The 27,510-nt window shown below is 41.8% G+C and overlaps 2 protein-coding genes across 2 annotated transcripts; one reads left to right on the forward strand and one right to left on the reverse strand.

Moving 5' to 3' along the window:
* Positions 1-1,532: 1,532 nt before the first annotated feature.
* kdm7aa (lysine (K)-specific demethylase 7Aa) lies at positions 1,533-17,795 on the forward strand. The gene is made up of 18 exons (XM_061029306.1): positions 1,533-1,642; positions 7,775-7,860; positions 8,353-8,470; positions 9,137-9,297; positions 11,319-11,460; positions 11,998-12,184; positions 12,491-12,653; positions 13,932-14,019; positions 14,125-14,231; positions 14,501-14,592; positions 14,788-14,874; positions 15,185-15,436; positions 15,571-15,695; positions 16,280-16,434; positions 16,548-16,642; positions 16,884-17,089; positions 17,199-17,560; positions 17,669-17,795. The coding sequence occupies exons 1-18, from the start codon at positions 1,545-1,547 to the stop codon at positions 17,755-17,757; spliced, it is 2,613 nt and encodes an 870-aa protein (XP_060885289.1). The 5' UTR covers positions 1,533-1,544; the 3' UTR covers positions 17,758-17,795.
* Positions 2,623-23,551, reverse strand: ndufb2 (NADH:ubiquinone oxidoreductase subunit B2). The gene is made up of 5 exons (XM_061029307.1): positions 23,342-23,551; positions 22,543-22,687; positions 21,269-21,344; positions 20,336-20,417; positions 2,623-2,632 (listed from the first exon to the last, which is right to left on the reverse strand). Exons 1-3 carry the CDS (start codon positions 23,425-23,427, stop codon positions 21,270-21,272), a joined length of 306 nt encoding a protein of 101 aa, XP_060885290.1. The 5' UTR covers positions 23,428-23,551; the 3' UTR covers positions 2,623-2,632; positions 20,336-20,417; position 21,269.
* Between the last annotated feature and the right edge of the window lie 3,959 nt (positions 23,552-27,510).

Here is a 27,510-nt window from a genome sequence, read left to right on the forward strand (position 1 = left end):
TTGTTGTTCTGTCTCTCTCTTCCTGCATGTCCCTCTATCCCCTTTATATCTCAACACAGTTTCTGCAGACAGCTGTTGAACATGAGTCTGAGCTCAAGGTTTCTGTCTCTTTTAGGCAGTTTTTCCTTGTGTAACTTTGCTTAATGTTGCTTAGTGCTGTGCTCATGCCTCATGGTGGATTAATGTTGGGTCTTTGTAAATAATATAACAAAGCGTACGGTATAGACCTGCTCTTTTTGTGAAGTGTCTTTAGATGACATTTGTTATGAATTGGCATTATACAGGTGAAAAAACAACAACGAATTAACTCCTTTGATCACCACCAGCAGAAATACTGTCAGATAATTTAAAGTTGACTTTTACTTTCATATTTCAGTGAGGTTTCAATTGTTTTTTTGAGTGGATGTTTTTCACCTTTCAGTTCTGAACCAAATGAAATAAATGCAATATGAGTGGTAAGCACTCGTAATACTTTTAGGTTGTTTAAACAGGAACAGGATTCATCCTGGAGAGGTTGTTCAAGGCCATTCATCAGCAGTAACATTAACCCATTTTAAGAGTCATTGACCTTAACTGAAAAGGGATACTTAACTTCCAGGAGGAGTGTTCACAGACATGTGGTGGATCTGCACACCACACATGAAGTTGTTACCAAGGATGACAAGTGAGAAAACCTGATGTGATAATGATCTACTATGCAGGCTGCTATTATCACCCTGAAGACAAAGGAGATGTTTACACCTTGCTGATCTCTGAAAAAAAAAAATCAGAGTGAGATGAGATCTGCAGCTGAACGAGGAGAATCACATGTGCCATCTCTGTTATTTTGTGCTTATGTGTCTCTGCGTGCACCCATGCTGCTTTCCAATGCAGAGCTGCACAGATGGGCGTGTTGGGGGATGGGTGCTGTCAGCTCACAGATCAAGCTGTGGGTCGGTGGTCCCATTGCTATTCACCACATAAGCGCGTAGGGCATGTCAGACACGCTCCATGGAGACATACCAGGGCTGTGATTGTGTTTTGGTTTAATGTGACTCTGCAGTGAATGACTGGATGCATCCACATCAGTTCATATAAACCCATACATATTGGTGATATTGCCACATTTTGTGTTTACATTAGGTTTTCTACAATTAAGTTTGCATACAAACTCTCAGAAGATTTAATTAAATGAGTTGATAAGGTTATAGGAACATAAACACTGAAATCCATCAAGATAAACTAACATATAAAATTCACTCACAAAGGTATAAGAGGTTTGTCATTTTGTCTCAAACTTAGTATAGTTCTCAGATTGTAACGCTGTCAAAATACCTAAAAATAAAACATTATGTCATTCCTTTGTTAGAGAAAAAAGTTTGAGTCTATTGTTGGTTTGCCCACACAACCAGATGGAAATGAATAATTTGGAAATTGACGTCAGTGGTGGGATTGCCTAGAATGGAGGAACTCGTGTACGCTCGGTTCCCCTTTCGGGTATTTCCGGAGAGTGGGTTAAATCCCCGCCCCGCTTCATTCCTGCGTTGTTTGGGGACAGTAGGAAGATGGCGGCGGCCCCGCTGTACTGTGTCTGCCGGCAGCCTTACGATGTGAGCCGGTTTATGATCGAGTGCGACATCTGTAAAGACTGGTTTCACGGCAGGTATGTAGCTTTTGATGTCTCCGAGCGGCGGAGTGCGATAGAATCGATAAACACTGATTGTTTCTGAGGGGAAAGCCGACGGTTATCGAGACGTTGGTCGCTGCTAGCTCAGTTAGCTCGCTGGCGCTAGCGGTGGGCGACGGGGGTTTTAAACCGTCTATTGACACGACTTTGCCAAAGAAAGTGGCCATTTGTCCTCTAAAATCCGCTTGAATGTAAACTATTATCGCACCTGTACGACTAAAACACACAATGTTATCCAGTTTCTCTAATTATGGCTATAACGAATTATATTCCAAGTAAATATAACCCACAGCAAATCGGTTTTATCTCATAATACTCGGCTCTATGAGGAGTGTTTAACTGTGTCAATCAGCCTGGGTCATTCAAATCCAAGCGTGGTGAAAGTTTCACACAGAGACTGAGTGTTTACTGAACCTTGTTGTCACTTTTGAGATAAGTTTGGTATTGCTTTCACTGTGGTTCAACGAATAAAGAGACAGTCGGACCAGCCGCTGAACACAAGTCTGCAGATTTCAGCTCTCATTCTGGTTCACTGAGTTAGGTTATTCAAGGTAAACACAGCCACAATCAACCTTTTACACACACTTACATGCTGGATTTAATGAACAACTTCTCATTATTTTTGAACACAAACTGGTCATTGTTTTATAGATGGATTTTAATGTGTTTTTATTACATTCATATTTCAGTATGTGTGGATGTTAAGCCTGCGTTTTATTGTTTTGTGGTTTGCAAATGGTAGAGAACAAGGAGCTTGTTATGGTCGGGGCTTTTGATTGACAGCTTACGAAATTTAAATCCCCTTTCAAGGAAAGGAGGCACATGGCATAGGACCCCTAGTGGTGAATAGGGGGATTCTAAATTTAAAGGTACCACCAGGCAGGCACATGTTTCAGTACTGCATGAATTTGCTTTTTGTCCATTCTTCTCTTTCTTTTTATTTCCCATTATTCTCAGTTTTATTATGGCTGTAAGAGAGGCCTTTTGTGAATCATGCTGTGCGTGTGAGAGTGGGTGGTATCTGTCATAGTCATCTTAAACATAATGTTATTGTTGTGTAAATACACCTCCTTTTGTGTGAGTCTAAGCATGTACAGCGTGAAATCTCAGATGTGACTCACAAATGCGGTTGTCGGCATCCCACGTTTCATCAGACATCACATATTCAAAAATCAAGATTATTCTGAAGTGTTGTGGGGTGGCATATGCAAAAGTACAGCCTGTACTTTTAATTTGATATGGTGTGACCCAGATATGGGGCACTTTCAGCGAGGAAAGTGTGGTTGTAACAGTCACCTCGTGTTAGGAGCTAAGATAAGATTGCCTCATAATGATTAAGAAGGTATTAAGCCTGTTGTGAAATGAAATGTGTCAGACCAGCCTAACCTGACTTTCTGTCACTTTTTATCTGTGTGGCTGAAGTCCATCATAGACAAAAGATACACATGCCCCGCTTTCGGCTCTTTGAATCAGCCTGCGTTGGTGCATCTCCACGGCAACTGTTTATGAATACATTACAATTACTTTTTTTCTTTCTCATTTTGAAATGACGGAAGCCGTTGCGTAACCACTTCAAGTGTCCTGCCAAAAAACTTGGCCGCCAGAATTTGTGGCGTGTCAGAGCCAAAAAAGACTGGCTGTGTGTCATGCACCAGCAAGAAAAAAGGAACAAATGTTGGAGCTTCCCCCATTGATGACTAATAAGCAGATTCACAGAGAAAGACAAGCTCCAAAAACAGCCACATTTCCTGCCTCTTTCCCACGAGGCAGGCCAGAAGGAAAGGGATATTCTCTGGCTGTAGATGACGATGGCACGCCGATGGAGTGGAAAGGAGAGGGGGATCAACCTCCCGTTGCCTTGTTTGTCAGTGTTGCTGTTTGTGTTTGTGTGTGGGTACTTTGTCTGGCTGCCTCAGTTCCTGGAGAGTGTTCTGTTTTCCATCACCTGTCTATCTCTACATCTCAGTACACAATACAGCCCGGGACTGTAATGGGATGAGGAGCTGGGCATGGTGAACAGGACACTGTGTTGTAGCTGTGATCAGTAACAGGAAAGCCAAAAGAAAGAGTCTTTGTGGTGCTCTTAAATTTATGGCTGAAGCCTCAAGACTTTTCCAGTTTGAGATGTTATTTTCTCTATTAGTCTTTTATTTATTGTGTATAAAAACTCACACATGACAAGCTCCTAATTCCCCTGCATTACGTTTGAATTTACTTTTTCTTGACCAGTCCAAAAACCTGAAAATATTCCGTTTGCGACTATAAAACAGTAGGGAACAAAAACCCCCGCAGCATAAATGTCAACACTTCAGTGTAGAAAACCAGTAGGGGGTTTCTTTCCGATGATCCAGATTTACTTTGAGCACCTCTTTTCTGAAGGACAGTTAGAACTAAACCCACAACTAGAGCCTGTGGTTTTGATTACAAATGTTAGCTAAGCTCTGTTATTTACCATTTAGAGCCTCCTCTAATTACAAGACCTGCTTCTGTTAGAATGTTCCACTTGTTTCCAAGGTGACAATGCACAGAAACAGTGGATTTTTCATGCACTGGAAATCCTTGTTGGGTTCAGATCAGATCACAGGGTTTACCCCGGAGTAGGTGTCAAACACTGAAGGACGGCCCCTTGTCTGATTTAGGTATGGATGGTTGGGGGGCGATGATAGACCAGCAGGGCTCAGAGGGGACAGAGGGGAATGATTGATGTGTTCTCTGGCTAGCCAAGTTCAACGCACGATCTGTCAACGTCGCACACAGTGTGAGCAAGCTAAAGAGAGATGGATAGCCTCTACAGAGTGTCTCTTTAGTGTTTATGCTAAGTAGGTGGATGGATGAGTGGAAGGATTTTTCCTCTTATTGTTTTTCTTCCACCGCTGTCAATAAACTGACATTTCAGATCATCTGAGTAGAAGTCTGATAAGTTAATTGGTCAAAGTAAACAGCCACCTCATAGCTCCTGTTAAAAGCTGTGTTTACATTCATTAGTGGGGCTGTCTCTTGGGGGGGGGGGGGGGGGGGGGGCAGGGAAACTGAATTACTTTCAGCTTGATCAATGTTGATTAGTGAGGTCAACAGCCTCATGTATTGATTACATGTCAGACAGAATTATTATATTATAGATAAAGCTGTTCTGTCATAATATTGAAATCATAATTCTTAGTTTGCTATAAATAGTACCAACTTAATGAGGGGGTGGGTTCAAATCTCTGTGTGTCTGTTGTAATCCAGATCAATGGAAAACAATCAAGATAGGCTTGAATAGAATACAAAAACCTCTCTACTATCAGAGCACTTGATTCAAGATTGTGTTCATGTCACATCCATCACCAGGATACCCTTGTTAACAGATAATGTTTTTTTGTATCCACTGGTATTGGATCGTTTGTCAGTATCTGGCTTTAAGAAAGATCTAAATTGTGAAATGGAAACTGTCTTGCACTCACAAGTTGCTCTTTATTCGTTTTGAGTTCAGACCAAGGTTTTTTTTTTGAATGATTTATTCCAGCAGCAGACAGTCACAAGACTGATGACTTCGTAGGTTTTACAGGGGCACTGGGGGCCTTAACACAACCATGTTGAAGACATGTGTGAAAGCAGAACCTCGGTGCTTGGAGCCTCGAGGCAAGTCAAACTGAACAAAAAACAATTAAGTTGTTAAAACTCCCCAGGACTCCCTGACGCCCCATAAACAACAAAGCGATCCTCTTTTGTTGTTTAGCAGCCGACTTCAGAGAGGCCTCATTCAAGCTACAACCACTGCTGGGGTTTTATATCTAAATAAAACGTGTTAAGCTATGCTTATATACAAGTACGTAGATAGCTTAAATGATTAAACCAGTGAGACAGATCCCTATCCATCAGTCAGGGCTCAGTTCAAGTGCCTCTCTGTTTATGTAGTCTTTGACTGAATGCATTAGGCCGGAGGAGTCAGGTGCTCCTCTGGGGTAGATAAGGATAGCCAGGTGTGTTTAACTGCCCTCATCTCCTCTCGGTCTCTATCTCCACCACCCATCCATTAGGTATCTGCCAGATCCCTAATGTGGGCGTGTCGCCGCCCCATGCAGAGCGGTTATTTAGAGCTTAAAATAATGGTGATGCCCGCCTCCAGCCTTTGTGTTTCTGCAGTGATCATGGAGGACAATGAACCCCTCACAGTGCATGGACTAATGAATAAGCCCTCTCAGTCACACAGGAAGGAGGCCCTTGATGAGAGGAAGTTGAGGGAGAGGGGTTGTTGATGGCAGGACTTTAGCCAAGTACACACATCTCCTCTCTTTCAGGAAGGGATGTTTAGCTCGTTAATCTGCTGCAGTGGCGTCATAGAATAAACCCTCCAGTCTCTTGTTTTTATCTCTTGTGAGACAAATTGACTGCTCTGTCTGTCTATCGAAAAATGCTTTGCTGTTGTCCTGCCGCATATGTTGACGTCAGTCTACAATCCGATCTTCGCTCAGATTGACTTTCCAGGCATAATAGGTTCATGTACGTTCAAAAGCTGCTTGCATTCTCGACAGCTTACAGATGATGCAACACATATGAAACACTTGGCACTCCTTCCCTTTCAGCTGAGTTCCCACCCTCTCTTCTATTTTCATTGTCAGTCCCAAATCCACACGGTTTCATGAGCTCTGGTGCCTTGTAAAGTAGTGATCATTACAGGTGACACACAAGCTGACTCAGGCCGGCGTATGTGGCACAGTGCCCTGGTTTCCCACTGTGGTGTTACATAAAGGAAAGTGAGATGAGGACAACAAAGTCATTGCGGCCGGGCATGCGCTGCTCTAGCACTTCTCTATGAACCCAGCAGCATGTGAGCTGTGACTCATAGTCCAGACCCCTCCCCCTTCCACTCCCGCCACATGTCTTAACTAAGATTCCTGATACATGAGCAAAGCTTAATACTACAGCCAGGAACTGTACAGTGTTATTGTTGGTCATCCGCTCACTCCCGCGCAGGAGGAGTTTTTTTTGCAGCCTTTTTTTATGCCATTTCCTGCCTTATGCTAAAAGTAACTGAGAAGACACAAACCGGTCTGCTCCGAGCTTTGTTTCTCTGAGGATTATTGTGGCAACTTAATGTTGTGTGTTAGAACTTTTTATACATTTACTGTTTTAAATCAGTCAGCAGTGCAGTCTATTGCAGCACAAGGTAAAGGAGGAGGAGAGACAGAACTACTGTTTACATCCTGTTAGTGCATTGGGGTTACTGGGGCCAGCATTCACAGGAGCTCACCACTTCCTGATGACTTGATGGCCCTCGGCTTCATTTCCTTTACAGTTTCCTGCAATTTCTTGTAGATCAAAGCAGATAGCACCATCCCTCCTGCAGGCGTTTAGTAATCTGTCGTTAATACCCTCTGTGTTAGCTGCTGAAGCAACTAGCCGGCCACCAGAGCCCAAAGGAAGAAGTGGTGGTTTTGTTTCATGTCAAGTGAGCTTGACCCTAACTCCCATTGGCTGTGGGAAACACACGCTCTCCACCAAGAAGTGTCCAGAGTAAACCAAAACCAAAAGCATCAAAATACTGGCAGAGGAAACTGTCTCTGCACACACAGTCACCACCACACACGTATGAAGGCCAACTCTAAACAGACAGTGGTGTCCATACATGCTTAAAGGCAGGTTTCTGTTCAACCCATGCTGTTCTGGAATGGGGCTCTGGTATGCAACAGAGGAATGCATTTGTGTTGCTGCCTGTGGTTAAGCTGCAGCAGGATGGTCGGGGGTAGCAGTCGCACTGTTGCCGATCTGTAAGACAAAATGCAAAAAAAAAAACATCTCACTGTCTTTACTAGCAGTTGATGCCCTGCCACTGGTTTGACCGCTGCATTCATGTTATGAAGACAGTGCTGGAAAAACAGGGGAAACTCCCATTAGTCCAACTTTGGGACGTTTATACTTATGTGTAGATAGCAAATTGCACGGCTAGCTTTTCAGTTGAAGTATATGAATAGTCTATACAAGCAAGTGTTAGTATAAGACTTCATTAAGATTTTGTCAGCTATGGGGGGGCTTTGCAGCGTTTTTGTAACTGCTTTGTTTACATTTCTTGTTGCTCAGTTGGACAAAGCTGACTCCTGTTTAACCGTGTCTCTTTTCCATCTCCAGCTGTGTGCAGGTAGAAGAGCATCATGCCGTGGATATCGATGTCTACCACTGTCCCAACTGTGATGTGGTACAAGGACCCTCCCTGAGTGAGTGCTGCTAGTGATCATTAGTACTGTGTTTTCTTTCCTTTTTGCGTCTCTGTCTTCCTCCCTCTTTTAGCTCTACCATTTATTTTGTTCATCAGACCCAACCCTCTGGTTCTCTGCCTCACATCTACATGGCTTCCTTCTTTACATTCAGTTTTTCTCTCTCTCTTTATGTTGGACTGGTCCCAGGGGAAAAGGGTCACTCTCTGCAGTGTTGTTCATGTCAGATTTTTTTTTATTCTTTTAAGAGGGGGGTGGGTTAACCTGGAGGAGCCCAGAGGGCAGACATTAACAGGATAATTGAATGGTGTTGTAAGCCCTCCACTTTGATTGGACAAGCCCCGTCATCTCCACCTCCAAGCACAGGGGTTGAGTAGTGATTTAATGTCCTCAGAAAAAGTGCATAATTTACCACTTTGTTGGGGCTTCAAGAGGGACATGATAAAATTAGAATGAAGCCACCCACTGAACCTCAAATGTTCCTGTTTGCAGTGAAAAAGCGCAACAACTGGCACAGGCACGACTACACGGAGGCAGACGATGGATCCAAGCCGGTGCAGGCCGGCACTCCAATGTTCGTAAAGGAGCTACAGAGCAGGACCTTTGCCAGGTAGATATAAATGTGGACACTTTTATATGTAGACGTATAAATATCTCAAATGTCAACCAAGGCACAAAGAGTCGAGGCCTCATTCATTTATTAGGGGTATTAAGAGTTCCTCATAAAGCTCGGGTTAACAGCAGTCTTGCCGTGGTTGCTGATTTACACAGCAACAACACAGTTGTCAATGGAAATTATGTAACATCCTTTTTTTTGCATCAAATCACTAATAAAAACAAAACTACTCTGAAAAATGAACATTTATGGCTTTTTAATGTGCCTTTTACTTTATAGTTTGACACTTATTCCTTCTGTTAACCTGGAGGAGGAGGAGGAGGAGGAGGAGGAGGAGGGGTTGCATTGGGGTGACTGAGTTTATGGTTTATGGTTTATGACATGTTTTGCAGCAGGTCAGCAACAATATTTTGGCTTCACTCCCAGGTTGCTGTTGCTCTGTCCATCTTATACAGTCTACGTTGCATGGACTCAAGCTGATGTTTAAGTGAGAGGAGATATTGGCTCAAGTAGCAAAAAGTGAATTTAAATAAAATCCCACACTTAACTTGAAACTCTTGTGAGAAGTTGCTTAAACTCATCTTGCTTCAGATGTCAAGTTTGCTTTCATAAAATTTGGAATAGACTAAGTCAACAATACCTATCATGCTCTTGTTTCAGTGGCGAGGAGATCCTCATGCGGATGAAGGGCGAGCAGGTGACAACCAGGTACCTGGAGAGACACGGCTTCAGCTACCCCATAGGGGTCACCGAGATGGAGGGACTGGGACTCAAACTACCCAGTCCGACTTTCTCTGTCAAAGATGTGGAGCAGTATGTGGGTAAGGACGCTTAAAAACAAACTCGATTCTGCAGTAAAACAGTCACCATCAGCTGTATCAAGTTCACAAATACGCATTAGTGTTTATCCTGTGGGGAGGATGTGGGCTGCCTCAGTCCACTAAAAAGCTGAAGAAAGCACCCAACACCAGCCCATTAAGTGTCCATCGCTGAGCGGACGCCATCTGCGTGTGTCAATATGAACAGGTTTTCAGGTTCATGGGGTTTTAACCCACTTATCAGGCATCAGACGACGGCTGAATGAGTTCTAAATGAGTGACGTCTTAGCTTTCACTACCCTCTATATGACCACTATGCTCTCTTACTGAAACTCCTGCCACTTCCCAGCTCCTATTACAAGCCCATTACTAAGCCCTCTGGTGTCTTTATCATTAGGGTCTGATTACAGACTCCCCCCTCGCTCACTTTATCTCCATCTCCCATGCCCTATTGAGCATTAAGCCAAGGCACAGGTGTTGTGACCGGGGACCGAGTGTCGGCTTACGTTTCTTACAGTCAGGAGACAATGGGACAACAGGAGTGAACGCTGATGTCCTCTGTGTCTCACTGGGGTCAAAGCCAACTTAGTGTGTGGTCCATGATTGGGCTCAGTTGTTAAGTAAAGACTCACAGTCAGTGCACATCTAATTATGGAGGTTCCTCTTATATAACTTGTATGACAGAGACATTCTCAACATTTGTCCTGTGTCCAGGTTTAGATATCTTTAAAGTGCTTGAATGTTACCCCTAAAAAGCTGTGCAAACCCTGAGCCAGGAGGAAACTCTATAATTCCATGCAGATGGTACACATCTGTAGGATTGAAGAAAATACCTTTGAAGAAGCTGCAGGTTCATGCATAACAATAATGATTTGACTTTTCCCATGAGGTTACTGTAGTAAATCTTTAAGTGAATTAATCGCAGAGGGAAGATGTCACAGATGGGGCTATGATTCCTGAACTCCTGCAATAATCATAATATTGGGAATAACAAATGATGTTAGTTAGGAAAGTTTTCATATATTGATTGCAATAAGCAGAGAGTTTCTGTTCACTAACACATACTTGCAACAATTAAACCTTCATCCATTAACTATTTTCCAATACTAATAGACTGAATGTATTGTTGTGATTGTACTGGGACTTGAGGTAGCTTTAGTGTCCCTCTTGCTGGTTCAGTCATGTGCGTTTTTGGCTGTTAATAAAAGGTTTTTCTCCCCCTGTTGGGTGTGTGAGGCTGCTGTTTTAGATTGGTGTTGGGTGCTTTCCAGGCAGCTTTGTTTCTCACTGTGTGACTGACTGCCTCTGCTCCAGCTGTTCTCTGTCATCAGACGCTGGCCAGCTGGGCCTTCAGAGGTGTGTGTGTGGCTGTGGCTGTGGCTGTGTGTGTGTGTGGCTGTGTGGCTGTGCATGTTTGTGAGGGGGAGAACACGCAAAGGGGTAATAAAAAAGGTGAGTGGGAGGGGTGTGGGGAAATACAACAACCAGCTGTCTCGCTCCACACACTGCACCCTGCTCCTACTTCCGGCCCCAAGTGTCACCCGGGTGTGATTTGTAGCGTCCCAACTGTTTGCTGCACACCGCGTCGCTCTCTGCTCTGGCTTTTTTTCTTCTCCTTTTTAAACATCTGTTTTCTGTCTCATATGCACGGCATGAAGCCTGCGCACTCTCTCTTTGTCACATCTTTACACGTATATCTCTCTGCGTCTAACTCAAGGTCTCCAAAGCACACACAGGCGCTAAACGCTACAGCCCTCTCACCTCCACCCACTCCACCTCCTCAGGGACTGGGGGTCTGGACAGTTTGACAGATTGTCTCTCTTACCCCCCTCCCCACTCTGCCATATTGGTGCCAGTTTCCCTTAGGGCTTGATCTCTAAAAGCACACGGAGATGCCAGCAGGCTGCTGACCCGAGTGAACCCTTCGCCCACTCAGCAGCCAATTAAAAAGCCAAAAGTTTTGATCATTCAAGATTTTCTGACTAGCATGTTTGATCTTAAATCTCATCTCCCTTCTTGTCTAGGTGGTGACAAAATCATCGATGTGATAGATGTGGCCCGGCAGGCGGACAGCAAAATGAAGCTAAGCGAGTTTATCAAGTATTTCACCACACCGCAGCGACCGAAAGTCCTCAACCTCATCAGCCTGGAGTTCTCAGACACAAAGTAAGCCCTGATCCAGTCTTTTTGCTCTGCAGGAATCTCTGCAATTGATATTTATAGTATTGCCCCTATAACATGAATTATACCAGAATATTTAGGAATTAAAAAAAAAATCCTACTAATATAATGGATGAAAGTCACAACATAAACATAGTTGAAAAAAGTTTAAATGAACTCACACCACAGCATTTCTGGACTGCAATCTCTTGTTTGATGTCATTTCACTACATTGATTGAGCTATCAGTGATCGTGAGCCAGTGATGTGTTTTAGTCTTCTGTTTGCTTGGGGATGATAAGTTAACTGTTAAAGCAAAGATACAAGGACATTCACAATCTTACAAACACTTCTCACTATATTCCAAGAATATAAAAACAAAGTACTTACTGGATGAATCAAAACCGTTCATTCTTGCTTTAACTAGCGTAACATGCGACTGATTACATTTTGAGATCTTGAAACGTTAGATGAAGATATATTTAGGCAACTGTTAAATTCTCTTTTGTTTTTGTGTGTGTCTTCCTTCCAACCGCCCGTTCAGGATGTCGGAGCTGGTGGAGGTTCCCGACGTGGCTCAGAAGATGTCCTGGGTGGAGAACTACTGGCCTGATGACTCCTTCTTCCCAAAACCCTTTGTCCAGAAGTACTGCCTTATGGGGGTCAAGGACAGCTACACAGATTTCCACATAGACTTCGGAGGCACCTCTGTCTGGTACCATGTTCTCTGGGTAAGAATTTAAAGACACTTTTCAAAACTTGTTTGTTTATCTAAGACCATTTTCCCCAGACTCTGTGATTTTAGGATGTTTAAGTATTTAGGGCAGGCAGTCAAAGCTAAAATGGTCGCCCTGCTTCTTGAATCAAATCTTTTTCATCGAGCAGCGCTAGGGGGGAAACTCTAGTGTGGTCGCGCTGACATTTACTTCACTGTGTTTAAAGGCGTCGACAACAGCAGCATCACCACAACTCTCATTGTCTATTTCTCACAAGCGTTACAATATGTCATCTCAAACTCCTCCTCTCGTGCCTTGCAGGGTGAGAAGATCTTCTACTTGATCAAGCCCACCCCCACCAACCTTGCACTATATGAGGCATGGAGCTCCTCGCCCAATCAGAGTGAAGTGTTCTTTGGGGACAAAGTGGAAAAGTGCTACAAGTGTGTTGTGCCCCAAGGAATCACCCTGCTCATCCCTACAGGTCCGTGGTTATTCTTTGTGCCTTTTGTGAAGTGTTTTCAAGTGTTAAGCAACTAATGTCATGAACTGTTACAAATACAATACATATGAGATGGATGTAGCTTCACAGCCTTAACCCTAGATAACATGTTTTGTTGCTATGATTGGTCGTAGCTCCCAAAGATACTGTTTTGACCTTGAACAAACCACGCTTTAGTGAAAACAAATAAAGTAAAAAGATACAAAGTCTTTGATTATTGGACGATCACTTTCTTTAAGGTTTCCATGAAGAACAAACATCCCAGTTGAAGCTATCTGTCATACAAATTTATATCATTTCAGTCGCCTGACTTGACTCTTCTTCCTCAAACCAGCTGAGTTTGTGTTTGTTTCTCTTCTTCACATGCACTGAAGAGTTAAAATGATCAGGCTTCCCATGGCGTGTGCCAGGAAAGAACAGGCCTGTTCAAGATCCTCTGTCATTGCCAAGGGAAAATAACCGAGGGAATATCCTCATGAGAAGGAGCCCCAACATTTCTTAATGATCCTAATTGCAATGGAAAAGTGAAGAGGAACATTGCTGTTATATAATATGAAGGAAGTAGCGATGCTGCACGTGGCTCTGCATTTCTTCAGCAGTGCTCTAAGAAGCTGCTAATAGTTGGGACCATGACATGCTTTCTCGTAAGGATTTGAAGTGAATGTCGTCTTGCATACAATGATCCATCAGTCTCTCAATGGACTTTTTAAGCTGACAGAACTCCTTTTTTGCACCCGCGCAGCCAAAACTGAGCTCAGCACGTCAACTGCAGGACGTCCTCAATCAGCCTCGTAGCTGTGCTTTCTCAGCAGGCTGGAGCAGTGTTGTAAAGGAGAGATTTTGGCAGAGAGGGTGTGGAGAGGTGGGAATTAAGTGGGGGTCAGAGAGCTCAGTAGGTCACTCAAGCGGTGCATTATCAGGCCTGTCTGTCAGACTTACACCCCCCTCCTCTAGACTCTGCTTTCTCTCACTTTTTAGTGTGAAGAAATCGTTGTTCATCTGAGCGAGAACACAACATCAAGACAGAGAGCCTTATCATTTTTTAAAACCTGATTTCTGGAGGTTTAAAAGTCACTTTGTGTTGCTCAACGTGTGGTTCTTTTATGCATTTCCTGATATGTGTGTGTGTTGTAATAATCTATAAATATTCATGCAGACCTCTTTAACCTACACATGTAGCCCTCTCTCAGTTTGTTATTGTTAGAGAAGTCAGTCTGTGGATGAGCCGTGTAAATATCTATGCTCTGCTGCCCCCTACAGGCTGGATCCATGCTGTTCTCACCTCTCAGGATTGCATGGCGTTTGGAGGGAACTTCCTTCACAACCTCAATATTGGCATGCAGCTCAGGTGAACAGATGAACTATATGAACTGCTTGATCATGTTTCTGGAAATGTAATCTAATTTTCTCCGGTGTTTTAAACATTTTTTGTTTGTTATCCGTTGTGTTGTAGGTGTTATGAAATGGAGCGTCGTCTGAAAACTCCAGACCTCTTTAAGTTTCCGTACTTTGAGGCCATCTGTTGGTATGTGGCCAAGAACCTCCTGGAAACATTAAAAGGTGAGAGTCATGTTTGATACGTACAGAACACTTAATATTTAATTTCATATGAATCAAATATTTCGTACCTGCGAGGAAACTAGAGCCCCGCTTCCCCCTGTTATTTTGTGATGGCACCAAAATAAGGGTGGAGCTTTACACTCTGCAGTCCGCTGGTTGGTCAAAATAATTGTCACTTCCTGTGCAACTTTCTTTTTTAAATATTTAAGTGCCTGTGATTTATAAGGTTTCATTTTTCTTTATTTCTTTGTACTTTTTTCGCTCCTCAGAGCTACGAGAGGACAACTGTCCGCCGCCGACCTACCTGGTAGAAGGAGTCAAGGCTTTAATCGGTGCACTGAGGACGTGGTTGAAAAGAGAGGTGAGAATCAGACACAGTGTTCCCACGCTCCTCTGGGTTCCTTCTCCGTCCTTCTCTGTGTCTTGAATATCTGCCTTTCAGATGGTTTTGTTACACCCTGGTTGTTCTTATCTCCTGGATGTGTGTCAGCGCACAACAACAGGCTTCTGTCTGTTCTCTTCTGCTGTCTGAGTGTGGATTGCTGCTGTGTTGCAGGTGACTGAGCCCTCCAGTGAGGTACCAGACAATATCAGGCCAAACCATCTTATTAAAGAGCTGACCAAGGAAATCCGCTACCTGGAGGTAAGGAGGCGTGAGGGATGAAGGAACACATTTTAAGTCTTTTTCAACTTAAATCAGGGGTTAATGGGAGTTGCTGGTTTAAATATCAAAAACTTGAATAGGCTACAAAAAAGCTGTAGCGTGTTTTTCAAGAGACAAATCCAGACCTCAGACATTACAAAACATCATTGTGTTACTCAGTCCTCAGTTCATACCACCTTGATCTATTTTTCTGTTTTGTTCTCTGGCGATCATTTTTGTGCACCAGTTTATTCCTGACTTTGGTCGTGACTTGACTCCATGTTGTATGTTTCGCTGTCTACATCACCAGGAGGAACCGGTCAATGGTAGCAAGCCAGTGAAATCTCAGGGAAATGTGTGTGGAGTAGCGTCCGGATCAAACGGTTGCCCGGCCACTCGCTCCACGCTTGACAAGATGTGCCAGGCCCGACGGGCGAGGAGGGCAGCCAGGAGGCTGAGGGAGCAGCAGCGACAGGCCCCCAAACTGCCCACCAACCTGGACATCTTAGAGCAGCACACCATGGAGGTGCTGAAGAGGCTGGAGGTGGGACCGCTGGAGGAGGTGAGCATCACAGAGTTTTCTTTTTATTGACTTTTAAGACGATGCAGCTTTAGCGTTGCCCCTTCCTATGAAAAGAGAAAACTATTGTTTAGTCAAATAGAGTATGTTTGTTGATTTATCTCTGCTCTTCTTAGGATGCGGCGTTCTGTGCCAAGGTTCATGGAAAGCTCAACAAAGTGTCAACAGCATCAGCTGCTGCTGCAGAGTCTTTGGACGACAACCACCTGCGGCTAATGCTGGTCAACGGCAGAATAATCAGGTGAGGGCTCATCTTTCTTTTGTCCACATACAACTGTAAAATCTGGAACATAAGTCGCAGTCTGATTTTAGAGGTCTCCCAGAGAGAACGTGCCGTTTCTGTACAGCTGTGTAGCTCTTTTAGTTCTGCCTGTTTTCCCCTTGTTGAGTTAGCATTCCTAGTAGCTACACAACGCTAGTTAGACCCACAGCCCGCGAGTCGTTCTGCCCACCTCTGCTGGTGACTCGTTAAATTAAATATAGGACTCTTTCAATCAAAAATGTGCTCCACAAGGTTTATTTGCTGTTTTCTTTAAATGCATGAGTAGTACCTAATGAGGGAGAAAATATGTAAAGAAGTTGCGCAGCCAGCCTGGTCTGTGTCGCTATGTGTCACAGCACAGCGTGCAATACACAATGAATGGGGATGAATATTTAAATCATGTCAGGTTGCATGCATGTGTCTTATACACCGGATTTCACGGTAGTAAAACTTCTAGTTAACAAAGTCTCAGTGGTTATTTGCAACATGTCAGTTTAGTTGTGTCTTACTTTATTTGCATTGTATTTGCATTACAAAACATTTGTAAATATTTGCTTGTGCAGAGATTTAAGGCGGCCAGCCAGCAGCCCGGTGAAGACGGAGGGTGAGAGATCATCTGACAGCCAAGGCCCACCAAAGAGCTGTGTGTATGTGAAGTCTGAGAGGACGCAGGAGGGTAAAGAGCAGCACAGCACGGTGGAGAAACCCACACTCCTCAGTAAGGCGCCGGTGGCTCTTATTATTATTATCTTAAATATGATACATTTCAGGAATAGAAATCAAGCGTGTAAACTGTCCTATTTTTAAAGCTCGATTTGTGTGTTTCTTTAGGGGGTCTGGAGAGGATTAAGACTGAACTCAGGGAAGAAGCCTCCGGACACTCAAGTGTGTCGGACTTGGAGTCAGACAGCGACTCGCCCACAGAGGTAACATTTTTAAAGGTATTAAACTGGTTTACAAGCATCCAAAGCGGAGATAAAAAAATGGATTGTTGGTGTTTGAAGAAGGGCAACACTGATGCACAAACTACATAAAGCTGTTAATCTGATGTTTGATTCAGATTATAAATGCAAATGTGGCTCACATATCAAACGTTTCCCTGACTTTCTACTCTGTGATTAGTGATGCATCCTTTCTAATTGTAAAAAAATCACTTTGTCAATGTAGCGCAAAGGATCATCGTCGTCGTCTTCGTCGTCGTCCTCGTCGTCGTCATCATCCTCGTCGTCGTCCTCGTCTGGGGAGGATTCAGACAGTTCCCAGGAGGAGGAGGAAGAGGAGAGGGGCTCATCTCAGCAGAAAGGCTCAGGGCACACCATAGAGCTGGACCAGTCTGGCCAGAAACTCAGGCACAAACACAAACCACTCAAACGGTGAGAAACACGAGCCGATGTGAAAATGGTCCCATGGAGGTACACCTCAGAGATCAAATGTGTTTTTAATGCTGTTTGTCAATAATCAAGTCTCGTCTGCTCCCTGCAGAGAACGTCCTACCTCACCCGGCACAGAAGAGGCCATTCAGGGGATGCTGTCTATGGCCGGTCTGCTGTGCTCCTCTGAGCAGGAGAAGGTAGGCTCGTCCCAGGAGCCCTGGTGGTCCAGCTCTGCCCAGAGCTCGCCGCTGGAGCAGAGGGAGGCAACGCAGCATCAGCACCAGCACCGACTGCAGCCGGAGAAGAGCCCGATGGACAGCCAGGGCAACAGCAGCGAGGCCTGGGACAATCAGGGGATCCCCAGCCCAGAGACAGACTACCAGTACTGTGACCCCTCAATGTCGCCACCTCTGCACCCCTCCAAGAGACACGCCCCAAACCCCCCACCCATCAGCAATCAGGCCACCAAAGGTAAAAAATACATATCGGCTGCAGCTCTCTCTCGTTTCATTCCTAATGCCTTTCTCTTGTCATCATTCACTGTGGGTTACAATAACATGTTCTCATTTGTTTTATCAGGCAAGAGGCCCAAAAAAGGAATGGCCACAGCCAAGCAGAGACTGGGAAAGATCCTCAAACTCAACCGACACAATCGCGTCTTTGTCTAGCACTCCAAACCTTCGAAACCTGCAAAAAGAAGTTGGGATGTTTTCTTGAAACAAAAAAAAAAAAACAGGAACATTTGTGTTTTTTGTTTCCAGACACTTTTGTGCTGTAGAGATGAGGAGGGGGAAAAAAGGACACTGCCTGGAGATGACCACAACTGAACAAAAAAAAAAAACACGCTCACTGTGCATGCTTAGGTGACAGGGTATCGGATTTGAAATAAGCAAGTGCACGACTTCACCACAAGCACACTAAGAACAACAAAAAAAAAAAAAAAGGAGCTACAGGAAGCTGAGAGGTCAAGCTTGTTATGTAATTTTCTGCTGCAGGGAACAGTGGAGTGAAGCTCCTGCGGGCATTGTTTTTTCTTTAACGGACGAAAGGAGATTAAGGAGTTCTACCAAACAAAAATGATTGCTACTGATGCCAAGATCTTCTGCATCACATTTACTAACATCTCCGCTGAACGCACCATCTCGCCACATGGCTTCATCACTATCTGCAAACTGAAGAGGATGGAGAAGCAGTTGAAACAGCAGGATGTCCCCCCCCCCCACTCTCATACCCTGAAGGGGGCTGTGGGCGGTTTACGAGGTGCTAAAGAGGTGGAACTGATATTTCGAAATGGTGCTTATTGTTTGTACTTTACTCCACTCATGCTTGTCCCCCCCGATCCCCCCCCCCCCTCCCCCACACACACCTTTTATCTCTATCACACCAGCAATAATGACTTTGAGGAGAGGACATTGAGAGGCAGCACTCTGGTGCATTTATCCCCCCCTCTGATTTGTCTGTCTGCGGATGTCGGCGCGTTACGGACTTGCACGATTTGGTGCAAAAACGTGCCCGAGATTCTGCACTATGCTGTCGGATGAAGAGGAGTTTCTGAGCTGTTCCAGTTGCCCCAAAGTGCTCCCTCTGTTTGAAATAGGAATTACGAGTCACGCCAAGACTCCCGCTTAATTTATTTCTCATTTTTATCTGTGATGTTGATTTTTTTTTTAATGTGTTATTTTTATGGATTCTGAATGATGTATTTATTAATTGAAAGAGATAATGATTTTATTATATTTTGACCCTACGCCTCAGCTATTCTGAGGGGTTTTTTTTTGTTCCTTTTATAGGGTGTTTTATCTTCTTTTTTAAAAATCTTTAACTCATACTTTTTGTAAATGTGGATGTTTTAGAGTTCATGTGATCTCCATCCGTCGAGTAGCAGTTTGACCTTCCGATCTTTTCTTACCTTCTGTGCTGTCACGACTCTTCACCCCCCAGTTGAATAGATCCTGTGTTGATTCTTCTTCTTCTGTCTCTTCTGGTTTCTCCTCCTCCCTGTAGCCAGACGTGTTGTTGGGCTATGTGCGGGTAGTAACTAGGTTAGGTTGAGAACGGTCAACTTCCACACCTGAGCTTGTTTTTTTTTCTTCAACTAGTGCCACTTATCATTTAGCAAAAAAAAAAAAAAAAAGTATTCTGAGCCACTGTGGTCGATCCAAAGTAGTCGATGCATTGAAAAGACGTGAACGTTTGAGGAACTAATACAGAATGAGTGACTTTTTTTAAAAAGAGAAAAAAAAAAATGCTGAGTGAGACGTGTGTTGTGCTCCGAGTGCGCAGTTCTTCACTCTCAGGGAATGATGCCATGGACATAAAACCTTCGATTTAACCAGCAGCCACATCGTGGATGCAGACAGGACGCTCTCCGCACCCACTCAAGACTTCCACTTTCACCTCCTGCTTTGAGGATGTGTGACTTTTTGTATTTAATTTCATCTCCTCCATTGCTTAAAAAAAAGGTTTCTCTATTGTGGTGTTAAAGTCGTGCTTTAACCAGTCGCTCGTTGCATCTTTTTAAGCTAACTTTGGTATTGTCCCTTTACTGCTCACTATCAGCTCAGTGTTACTCACCCATGTCAAGCGACCCCCACCCCCCCTCGGCTACCTGTTGCCACGTAGCTTTAAGACCACTATTTGAACAGCGGGAAAGCTCTGCTCAGGTTGACTTGTATTGACTGTGATCAATCATTCATCTCTGACCACGTGTTTCACGTTAACCCAACACAAAGAACCGACTTTTATAAAAAAGAAATCCCACACTGATTTTCCTTTTTTTTCTGTCACTACACGTGAACCTTTAAACTCTTTGCATGTGAACTCATTGAACTCTCAGAGCTGGCCCGCAGGCAGGGTTTGTTTGAAACTGTTAGTATTCATCCTAACGAGGATCTGTCCCCTCTCTTTACTTTATATGCAGCTCTTTAAGCATTTGTGTTTTGTGCATTGGTTCTTGCAATGTTTTCTTTCCAGATTTAAATGGCTTAGAATTTTAAGTAAACAAACACTGGCTAACTGTGACACTGTTAATGCGTTGGCATTTTGTTTCTGCATTTCAAAAATTGCGTGTAAATAAAACTAATGAAATGACACTACTTTGTTTTCTGTCAGATGACAATTTGGCTTAAAAGCTTCCTAATTTAACACCAGGCATGATATGCTATTTATGTTGGATTTTACACAGCTGTGCCGTACTATAATGTTTAAGAGACAAGATTTAACATATTTATAGATTTTTTTTATTAGTTTATGTACAACAATGACTCTCAGAACATCGTGAAGACTTCCACAAAGACTTGTCCAGCATCTTGAATCCCTCCATGGTGACCTACAAGCAGGAAGGAGATCAGGTTACCACCAACACACTCAGTATACACCGAACTCAATCAAGGCGCTACTTTTTAAACAACAAATACAACAGCTCATTTGCATATTAACTTTTGTAGCGGTTGTAGTTTCTGGTGTTAGCTGTACATTTTACTTTTGTATAAATTATGAGAAAATCTCTGAAGTGACAACTAGCATTGTAAATAGTGCTTTTCAATAATGTCAGGGAAACATAGAAATGGAGGTGTTATGAAAACTGCAAATCCACAAGGAAACAGTTATCATCCCTAATGTGTATACAGTAGGTGTTGTATAGTTTTCATGAGAGTCTGAACATATTTCCTCCTCAAAATGGGCCACGTTTAGTGTCTGAAGAAAACGAGTAGCACAAATCTTCATTTTTTTTTCATCCAATCAGAGCAACACGTGGCTGTTAAGATGAGAGATGTAAACAAACCTTTAATAGCAGCAGCCAACATGAATAACGTAAGATCACTTGAGTCCACCTTTCTGACTTTGGATTTTAGATGTTGTGCAAGTCAAATGTTTCCGCACTGCAAGTTTTATTCTGTTTTTTTTTTGGGGGGGGGGGGTTGTGTGTCTGTCCTCAATACTTTTTAAATGTGGCCTGTGTCAGACTCCTGAACTGACACGCAGGAGCAAAAGAACAACCACAAACACGGCGCACACAGCACGGTGTGAAGGAAGACGGTTTCATAACAGGCAGAACTCTTTATCTACATCCTCCTGCAGGAGAACAAGGTGCGTCCTTTACAGTTATCGAGGTGACTTCTAAGTTTACGTGAAAGTGTCTCGCGCTGTTCACACAGGAGCAAAACCTACAAAACTCACCTCATTCCTCGTCGATTGGTGGGATTCCCAACTCCTCATCTGTCCATTCAGAAGCATCAGGCCAAGGGAAGTGACCCTACAGAGGAGCAAGAGGATTGATGTAAGTTTTCATCTATTGTAATTTTACAGGACAAGATTTGAAGTGACATTACAAGTTACAATAAAACAAGACTGACTCAGTTAAGACTGGTTTACAGCGGGTTCCTGTTCTGCAGCACACTGGCCATTAAGTCAGGGGACGAGTAAATAATGGAAGGATCTGATAGTCACATTTAAAAGCATGAAGAAGTTTTCGACATGTGACCCCAAAAATAACGGTGCTGGAGACCGGGGACACCCACTGTAACTGGAGGTGGTTAAATCATGTTACATCCGATCACTGGCATTATTACAACATGAAGGAAACAGCACCCTAAACCATAATACTATTGTAGTCATTATTATCAATTTTAAGGTTTATTTTACATTGAACTACTTTGTTTATATATGTTTTTTTAAAGATTTATTTTTGGGCTTTTTGTGCCTTCAATGGAGAGATAGGAGAGTGGAGAGAGAGTGGGGAATGACATGCGGCAAAGAAGCCACAGGTGGGAAGTCGGCCACCCGCTTGAGACGACAGCCTCCATACAATATATACTTTGTATATATTTTCACAATAATGGGTAAAATATTTCTATTTTAAATTACTTAAATTTGTGTTTTGGGAAGCCATCTCACGACCCCCCTTACACTGTCCCACAGTACTTTTTAATGTGTTGTCATGTGTTTGAAAAATTATCAACCAAAGCTGTACAAATTATAAAACAGTCAGAACAATTAAAAATACTACCTACCTCTATACTAAATAAAGTATACAGAGGCAGAGCCTTGTGTATTGGTTTAAAAAATAAAGTAACCTCCACCATACTCATTATTTATTAAAATTGCAATTTAATAATAGTGAATAATATGTCCATGATAACAAAGTGCAATATTGAAGAAAACAGGGCAATCATCTTGAAAGTGTGTATATATTCCATCTGACTCTTATTTGTGTAAATATTTCTTGTACCTATTATTTACATACATTCTTATTCTATTTGATTAATATTTTTGTTACTATATTTCTACTTCTATATTTTGGAACAACTGTAACAAAAGTATTTCTGATTCTGATCATCTTTTGCCGTAATTTCTCCAGACTGATTTCTTTTTGAGTAAATCCTGGGATCCCTTCTACACTTCTTCCAACACATCTACCTCAATAGAAATTGGGCTGAGCAGTGTTTACTTACCAGGACTGCATCAGGTTCGTGCCAACAGTGCCACAGAATCCAAAACCACATAGCACCGCTTAGTAGCTCCGACTGAAACTTTTGTTTCTTCGTGATTTGTGGATATTGTCTGTACTGAGCCTCAATGTGGGGTGCGTCACCAGCCCTACAACACATTTATTAGAATATTAGACAAATACATTAAGTCATATTGTTAGAAAATTAGAGTGACACTTAAAATGATGTGCGAGTGTTAGTTCATTATTATTCACCTTTGCACTTGGAAGTTTTTTTATTAATCAACATATTTTTATTAAAGCAAATTCAAAACATACAGTGCAATTGGGATGCAGTCAACATTTTTCTTTTTTTCCTCAGAAACATTAAATAACCCAGTATCACTTCGCCTTATAAACAACCCTCCCACACCAACAAATACACCTCTTAGTTTAAAGACAAGAATAAAAGTGCAAGAGTGGAAAACTCACCGAAAATAAATAAATAAATACAAAATAAAATAAATAAATAAATAAAATACAACACCAAATAATAACCAAATAAAAATAAATAAATAAGCGTGAAAAAATAAAAGTACATTTGAGAGTAGTATCAAAAAAAAAAAAAAAAATATTACTAATAATAATAATGAAAATTGATGAGACAAACATAAATACAAAATTAATAAATAAATGAACAACAACATTAACAGGAATGAAAGTCGTTATGTGTATACAACATAAGTAAATAGGAAAAACTGGAAGTCGTTTTTACAGCTGGCTAACGTAGCAGCTAAGATGCTATCGAGTCTGATCTTACTTACTTTCTGGTCGTTATTCTTTGAGGGCCGCGTCTAATGAGCCGGGATCCTGTTCTTAGGACTCCCAGAGCCCTCCCAAACGAAGACATGGTTGCTTAATTGGCAAACAACCGTCTTCTTTGGTGTTTTTTGTTAGATTTAATCGAGGTACTGCTCTTGCCCGTCGAGGAGTCACCTTCTCCCCTTGTCAATAAGCGACCTCTCTGCAACGGAAGCTGTGATTGGACAACAAGAGACGACTTTCTTCTTCTTCCGTTAAATAGATATGTGATAAATACTCAAGTGTGAAACAGCGCCCTCTAGTGTTCTGCTCGGAACACGGCCTTATATATTCAGTTTAGCCATCATCTCTTCTCAATTTGTCTTCAAAATTTCCGAAACTTTTTGGCATAGATTAAGTTAAGGAATTATAATCTTATGAATAAGAGAAATAAGAAAACAGTCTGTCTCTCCTTACTGTAATCTGTTCTGCACATGTTAAATTTACAAATTATCCCTACACTCATGTTCACTTCATTTGTCTGTCTACTCGCTGTTATATTGTATAGTTTCTGCTGATAACATGTCTACACTCATGCAGTAACTAAGTAACGCTTAGTTAAATCCTGGTTGTATATATTCTCATTCTTAGTTTTGATATTTTTAGTACTTATTTACTTTGTATTTAATATTATATTATGTTTAGATTTGCTAATATTGTGTTTTTTGCTCATATTGTGTGTTTGGATAACCTGCTGCTGTAACGCCACAATTTCCCAGTTTGGGATCAATAAATAATTCTATTCTATAAGAAAACAGTTGTACATTCAATTGAGAGTGGAAACTTTTAATTGCTGGAACATAAAAGTAAAAACAAAAACAAATAGAAGATATTTGATTGAATAAATAATTTATTATATACACAAAAAGTTATCAGACATGTCAAAAATAGATAAATTATCAAATTAATTCCTCAATACAAACATAAAAGTTAACTTCAGTAGAAACATGCCATTAAAATGTATACTGTTTTATCCACTAGATGGGGTCAAAGCTCAACAAAAAGCTGGTATGGGGTGAAGTTGTGATGTACTGTTTGTGAAGCCCTTTACATGTTTTACACTTTAACATGTATGAAAAGGGACATTGATGGATTAAGTTGCTAGTCTTAATTTATTTTAAATATATATATATATATATAGAGAGAGAGAGAGAGAGAGAGAGAGAGATGTATTGCTCAGATTGTAAAAATTGTATTCTTTGACTGGTTCATTGCTTATTTTCATGACAAATGTGTGGTTTGTCTTACAATACCACAAACAAATAAGAACAAAACATATTACACACAGCTCAGCGCTCAGTGTGCAGATTGTAGTTTTTGGTTGTAGTTTAAATAATAACGTCAATGCCCAGGATGTGAAAGCAGGAAATAACAGTGACGAGTACGCGCACGGCGCCGCCGCCCATGAGCGCTCGGGCCGTGCGTGTACTTCAGAAGAAAGGAATGCCAGACGCCATCTTGTTTCCACTCGACAACAACAACGAGTTTCGTTTGAAAGAAAAGTCCAATTTCATTGACTTGACGAAAAAAAAATAATCAAATTTTCGGGTGAATGCATGTTGTTGTCTCAGGTGTGTAGCTTCGCCCCGCATTGCAGCCTCTTTTCCGATTTCAATACACAGACACACACACGTCATGTTGTTACCTAATGGCGCCTGCTCAAAGATGCTCTCCGGTTGCGCCCCTCTCCCCTCTCAGCTCAGAGCCCGCCCACTAAACACTAACTGCATGATGTCATCGCAGAGACACCGATTCTAAAAAAAAAAAAAAAAACAATTTTGTTTTTTCTTTTGGACAACTCAAGATATCCCACACAATTTGAGCATTTTTTTTCTAATATTAAAGAAGTCAGGTAATCCTTTAAATCAAAAACACCATGTGCGCAACGGTCATATATGTTCCCGAAAAAAAAGTCGACAGTGACCGTGTGAACGACGCATCCTCTACAAGTCGTTCCCTTTTTTTTGAAAGACGGTGAAGGTGGCAATGGTCGACCCCAACTACCACTACTACCCTCCGTCCTTCTCCAAGTTTATTTCAAACAACCTGGGCTGCCTGTACACCAGCATTTGCAGAAGTCCCGTACGACTGCGCATGCGCGTTCGGATGCGGTTTAGGGGTGGGGGAGGGTCAAATAGATGGAAACGATGAGAGCATCCTCTCTCAACATATGATGTCAAAGGGATTTCTTAGACGACAGTAACCGATTTAACACAATAAAACTGTCAAAAAAAAACTGTCGATTTCTTTTCCAGTGGTAAAATGACGTCATTGATGTGGTTGTTAAATTCCTCAATAGGTTACAAATGGCATGTTCTACTTGTTTGGAGAAGATTACAGAGCAAAAAGAAATCAATCTCCATGAAATAAAATAATGGGAGGGAGAAAAAATGTTTTTATTTTATAGAAACCCAACAAATATGAGGGGAGTGAGTCTGTTTACCCCACACTTGTATCCATATGTTCACCATTAGTTTTTAGACTTAAAGCCAACAATTCGTGAGCTTCAAATACAATATGCAGGCCGGAATATATGTGAGATATGACTTGTGCCTCTAATGTTGTAGCACGCTTAATATCTTGATTTCTTTGTCCATTATTGGTTCTAACTGGTCAGTACTTCATCCTGACATCAGTTCAGTTTTAAAATGCTGCTCTTGTGTAAGGGGTTACATAACAGCTTAGGTGCCTCCTACTGCGTTGTGCAGCGGATTTAGGTGCTCCTTTCCAGCCATGCCCGTAGTAAAACAAAAGATGTTGGACAAACATTTATTTTGTAAACTTGGGTGCTATCACAATCTTTTATTACCAAAAAAAAAATACATTAATTAAACATGGTACATATTAATTGAGCATGAACTGTTTTTTTTTTTTTTTTTTTCATGCAGAGGTGAAATACATATTTCCATGCTGAGATTTTTATCATCACCCTGAGAGGAAGAAGAGGAAACAGATGGAGTTAATATGATTAGTTAAAACAAAATGTCTTACTAAAAACATTCCTATAGCTGACTTCATTATTCAAAGGCAATTAAGACTACTTTGAATATCTAGCACACCACATTAGTGCTGCATTCATTTGCTGGAAGATGTATCTGTCAGATATAATCCTGAAAAAAAAACATTAACTAAATCATCGCATACTACGACTTAAGGCCTGTCACTTGATTAACACAGCTTTCCTTATTCCCTTCTTTCCGCTACTAAATGTCCTTCTGACGAGCATTGTATAGAGTTCAGCACGAGTTATATCCAGATCGTTGACGACAGAAATAGCAGAGACTCAGGGTTGCCAGATCTCGCGAGAGAAACAAGCAACCAGCTCTATGGAAACAAGCTCAAAAACAAGCGACCTGGCTCCTCAAATAAATAAAACGAAACCAAGCAGGTTACCCAAACTACCACATAGTTTAAAAGAGGGGTCACCAGATCGGGCTAACCAAGGAAACGGGGTCGTGGACGGATCCTGGAAACTATCGCGATCGTGTTTGGCTTTATTGTGGAGAGTTGGGAGTGAATCATTAAGGGTTCATACAGGGAGCAAAGCAAGTCCAAACAAGACACTGCACTTTAGAAAACAAGTCCAAACATGCCCAAAATCCCGCGACTGACGATATTTACGACTCTGTTTTTGCAGATTTACATTTAATCTTTCATATTTAATTTACAACCATTTGCAACTCTGTTTTTGCACATTTACATTCAATCTTCCATATTTAATCTTTCATATTTAAGACTAGTAATGCTTAGTTAAATCCTGGTTGTATATATTCACATTCTTAGTTTTTATATTTTTAGTGCTTATTTACTTTGTATTAAATATTATATTATGTTTAGATTTGCTAACATTGTGTTTTTTACTCATATTGTGTGTTTGGATAACCTGCTGCTGTAACGCCACAATTTCCCAGTTTGGGATCAATAAATAATTCTATTCTATAAGAAAACAGTTGTACATTCAATTGAGAGTGGAAACTTTTAATTGCTGGAACATAATGTAAAATAATAATTAAAAAGATATTTGATTGAATAAAGAATTTATTATATACACAAAAAGTTATCAGACATGTCAAAAATATATAAATTATCAAATGAATTCCTCAATACAAACATAAAAGTTAACTTAAGTAGA

Source organism: Labrus mixtus, chromosome 22 (assembly GCF_963584025.1).
Source record: "Labrus mixtus chromosome 22, fLabMix1.1, whole genome shotgun sequence".
Taxonomy (NCBI): Eukaryota; Metazoa; Chordata; class Actinopteri; order Labriformes; family Labridae; genus Labrus; species Labrus mixtus.

Bases quoted from the DNA above. Each gene is read 5' to 3' on its own strand.
- kdm7aa (XM_061029306.1), top strand. From the start codon at position 1,545: ATGGCGGCGGCCCCGCTGTACTGTGTCTGCCGGCAGCCTTACGATGTG. The intron at 11,461-11,997 runs GTAAGCCCTGAT...CCGCCCGTTCAG, and splicing joins CTGGAGTTCTCAGACACAAA to GATGTCGGAGCTGGTGGAGG. The intron at 15,437-15,570 runs GTGAGCATCACA...TGCTCTTCTTAG, and splicing joins AGGTGGGACCGCTGGAGGAG to GATGCGGCGTTCTGTGCCAA.
- ndufb2 (XM_061029307.1), bottom strand. From the start codon at position 23,427: ATGTCTTCGTTTGGGAGGGCTCTGGGAGTCCTAAGAACAGGATCCCGG. The intron at 22,688-23,341 runs GTAAGTAAGATC...AATGTGTTGTAG, and splicing joins CAAAGAATAACGACCAGAAA to GGCTGGTGACGCACCCCACA. The intron at 21,345-22,542 runs GTAAGTAAACAC...GCTCCTCTGTAG, and splicing joins ACGAACCTGATGCAGTCCTG to GGTCACTTCCCTTGGCCTGA.